Source organism: Buceros rhinoceros, unplaced genomic scaffold, assembly GCF_000710305.1.
Source record: "Buceros rhinoceros silvestris isolate BGI_N320 unplaced genomic scaffold, ASM71030v1 scaffold18173, whole genome shotgun sequence".
In the NCBI taxonomy this organism is placed as follows: Eukaryota; Metazoa; Chordata; class Aves; order Bucerotiformes; family Bucerotidae; genus Buceros; species Buceros rhinoceros.
The window spans coordinates 12,839-16,896 of NW_010403221.1; the positions used below are offsets into that span (position 1 = coordinate 12,839).

The 4,058-nt window shown below is 48.6% G+C and overlaps 1 protein-coding gene across 1 annotated transcript in view; it reads right to left on the bottom strand.

The window, feature by feature from the left end:
- The window catches only part of CHAF1A (chromatin assembly factor 1, subunit A (p150)), a gene marked incomplete at its 5' end in the record, with an annotated part of 13,447 nt that extends 9,500 nt beyond the window's left edge, over window positions 1-3,947 (bottom strand). The window contains 2 exons of the mRNA XM_010132937.1: window positions 639-695; window positions 3,108-3,947. Of these exons, the coding sequence (XP_010131239.1) occupies window positions 639-695; window positions 3,108-3,947 (897 nt within the window). The remainder of the gene's footprint in view (window positions 1-638; window positions 696-3,107) is intronic.
- Window positions 3,948-4,058: the final 111 nt, after the last annotated feature.

The following is a 4,058-nucleotide window of genomic DNA, read 5'->3' on the forward strand; positions in this document are numbered from 1 at the left end:
AACCCCGCTCGAGCAGCACTGGCTGCTCATGGGATCCATCAGCTTCCTTTATATTTAGTGCTTTACGACTGGAAGTGGCAGGGCAGCGAATTCATCACCTCGCTGGTCTGGTCCGGAGCAGAGCTCGCTGACCACCTGCACTCAGGCAAACAGAGATGGAGCTTGAGTGTTTCCAGCAGTTTCTCCAGCAGCCATGAACACAGTGGCCCGTTTGCCTCACTCACTAATGAGGAACAGACCCCACGTCTGGTGGCTTAAAAGGGGGAAGGGTGAGAACGACAAGTAGGAACCGACCCTAAAGAGAAGATTTCACTGCTGTCTGTCCGCTTCACACCCACCCCCTCTCAGGAAGGGTTTGAAGAAATGCTCGACAGCCTTTTGACAAGCAGTCAGCTTCTGAATCCCGCACCAAAGCGCACGGCAGCACGGCGCAGGCCACCCACACCGCCTTACGTGGGCATTAAGCAGCTTTGGAAGGAGCCAAGTAAACTGTGTGCATTAAGATTCTTCTGTATTCAGTGAGAAAAGCAGGAAGAGGGACATTCTGAGCAGACTGAGACAAAACGGGAAGGGTTTCGCTTACTATCCAACACAAAAGCACCGCGGGTTAAGGGTCTGGGGCAGTGAAAACGCCTTACTCTTTGCAATCGCAGCTTCTCCTTCTCTGCCGAGCTCCTGTGGATTTTCTGGTGGACCTGGAATTAGAAAACACACGTTTTAGGAAATTGTGTCCTTCCCTTCCCACAAGGCGGTAGAACAACAAGCTTCCATGGAACAGTCTCACATCGTTCTTGCAGATTATATATTCAGCAACTTAAACATTCTTGCAGCACGGGCTATAAGAGCACAGTTCAAGCATACCTAATCTCACCAATTTACATTTCAGCCTGAACACATCTAAATGCCTGGGTTTACATTAATTCCTCACATTACAATGTTTTGCATAAACAAATCCCTCTGGTCCCCCCAGTTCTGAAGTATCAGTTGCAAGGGAATATCACGTGCAGAAAAGCAAACAGCAGCCAGAGCTGCTCCAAATCACGAGAGCACATCAGAGGACGTTTAATTAGAGCAAAGTCACTTCCTTCAAGTTAAACTTGGTTTCTTTGGGGGTTTCTTCGTTCTACCGCTTACTCTTGCTATGATGTTTAGACAGAACTTCCTGAGTACAAGGACTTTTATCCATATTCTAGCACCGTTTCTCAGGTAATCACAGCCCTCTTGCTCTTCGACTCGCCCCAGCGCATCAATCCTGAGCTCCCCACAGCCCACACTTCTCCTTCCTCTTAAAGCTCTTACTTATAGAAGAGAAAAAAGGAGGGGGAAAGGGTATTTTATCTTTAAGAGCATGGTTCATAGACTGCTCAAAGGCTTAAATTGTCAATATTTCAGCATCCTGTGGCTTGGTTTCTTGACCCCCCCATTCCTTCTCCCACCACTGGCAGCAGAAGGAGCCACGTTTAAACTCTGTGATTGAGACTGACCAACTGTTTTACTTTCTGTACTCACAGACATTTAAGTTTACACAGTGCTAAGCTGTGTCAGGAGACTGTATTTATCTGACAGAAAGAAGAGTCCTTTCAGCTGGCAGCTTTAGTTTCTCAGAGCTGTTTCCACCTGGGAAAACAAACACGCCAAGACAGACAGGACGAGGTGTAGACTCCCCGTTCCGGCAGGCAGCACCTGAGCAATTCCAGCCTCACTTCACGCCGGTCGCGTTATCGTATGACATCAGGAGTCAGGCTTTTTTTTATTTGTTCTGCTACACTGAAAATACTTCATGCCTGCTCGAGTTTATCTATTTGAGAGATTACAAGCATTAACAGCGTAAGAATGGATCGTTTTCCTTGATAAAGGCTCAGTGGAAGAAATGGGAGCCCCGTGCCCCAGCCGCTCATCTGCGTCTCCACCAGGCCAGTGAGGTTTTTCCCCACTCGTGGGACAGTTTCTCCCTAAACTCCAGGGGGATATCTGGTGAAAATCTGTCTTAAAAGGCTCAAGATGACGTAAGCAGGAAAGCCGCCATGCTTCACCTCATTTACCTGAGCCACATACTTGAATCTCCGCCTCTGGCAGCACAACATCGACCCACCCCTCAATACCTTCCTTGTTTTCCCCCTCTAAGAATGGGGTTGAGTAAAACGAATGCACTGGTCAGACAGTCCAGCCTAACCTCAGGCAAGGCTGGACCAGCACACCAGGACTGCTCCACCATGGGCAACTGTGCCCCCAAGACAACCCCCTCACTGACCTCTTCCCCGCAACGCTGGAGCAGCGAACAGGCATTTGAGCCACATGAACGTTACAGCCCCCGTGCAGATATTGGTGTCCTCAGAAGCTTCCCCTTCAACACAGCACCACAAATCAGAGTGGTCTGGGGCCTCTTGCTGGAGCACAGCTACTAAACCAGAACCAAGATGACAATAAACCAGCTCATTCAAGCATCCCCTCCTGCACTCCAGCCTTCCCTGCCCCTCGGGCATCCCCAGGAGCACTGTGCACGTGGTGAGCTCTTCCCAGAGCAGCTCCCCGTGCTCGTAACAAGATGGCTGAGAGCACAAGCTCTGCGCACCTGGTCTGGAGAGGCAGAGGCTCATCAGACTCACCCTCCATCCTCACATACAGAGCCGCAGTGCCACTGGATTTTCAATTTAAAGTGTTTTCTATGCCACAGCTGCAGAAATTCAGAGCTAGAAAGGCACCTGCACTGAGTGGCATTAGGGTAACGTCCTCACAGTAATTACAGCAGCTTTGTGAAGGCTGTAAAACTAACGGACAAAATGAACAAAACTGCTTTTGCACACTCACTTACCAAAGCACTAAGTCCCAGGGCAGGCACTTAAAAACCCAAAAACCCCACAAAATGAACCTGTACAGAGTTTGAAGTCACATTGACACAACGCAAATGTACCAGCCGCCCAAAACCAGGCAGGATTTAAAGGAAGACTCAAAAGGGCAATAATTCAGTTCCGTTATTAATAAATCAGCACCTTTCACACACCTCTCGCCACCTTTGCGAATGTCCTATTCATCCTTTTCTCTCCAAGCCGCCTGGCCCATCCGCAGCGCGACAGCTTTTAAAACAAACACCAGGAGAAGAGACCCACCTTCCTGACAGGCGTCGAGGCAGCCAGGGGACTCGTACTCCTCTTTGTCTCGGCAGCAGGCAGCACCTCGGGCGAGCTCGTGGAGCGAGCGCTTAGTGAGGAGTTGGTAAGTCCCGAGTCTCCTTCCTGAGATGATTCCACGGTCTCGTTTTCCGACATGACGCTTCCATCCAGAGAAGCGACTTGGGGAGATTTTGCAGTCATAATATCCTCCAGGAGCACGACGGGCATCTTCCCCTCGAAGATGACATCTTTCCGTTCGCTCTGGGTTACCTTGGCGAGTTCCACGATGTCACACTCCGTTAACCTGGAATGCGACTGGATTTCACCCACCAAACCTTCCTCTTTGTTTGCTACAGCTTCACAGGGTGCATCAGTCTCCATTGAATCATCCACTTGGCTACTCGGAGCGGAATTCAGGCAACCTAACTGGTTCATCTCTTTTCCTACTGTGCCGTTAGTTATAGCTGGGGATGAAGATGCTTTTGAATCGAAACCTATATGGTCTACGTCATCGCTCAGTCTATGGCTAGAGCCCTTTCTCAGGTCAATAACAATTACAGTTTCATTTGTGTGATCTTCTGTGTTTCTCTGTATAAAATGGTCTAACGGACCTTTTCCGTTAACAAGTTTTGGAGTAAAATTCACACCCGAGTCCAACTGGCAGTCATTCTCCATGTTGTCTAGAGACGCGCACGACGTGTCCAGGGAGGAATCCTTACTTGGAACAAACCCGCTCTGTGAGCTCTTCACTTTTTTGACTTCTGAACTTGCATCATACTTTTCCTTTGGTACAGGATTCAAGCGTTTGAAAGGCAACCGAGCTGCAACGACATTGGATTATTTTAGTTACGTTGTAGAAATCACAGAGGGAACATCAAATAGCAGGATATTTAACTAGTTTTTAAGCATAAGAATTGAAATAGATTAGCCACTTAGGACCAGCTTATT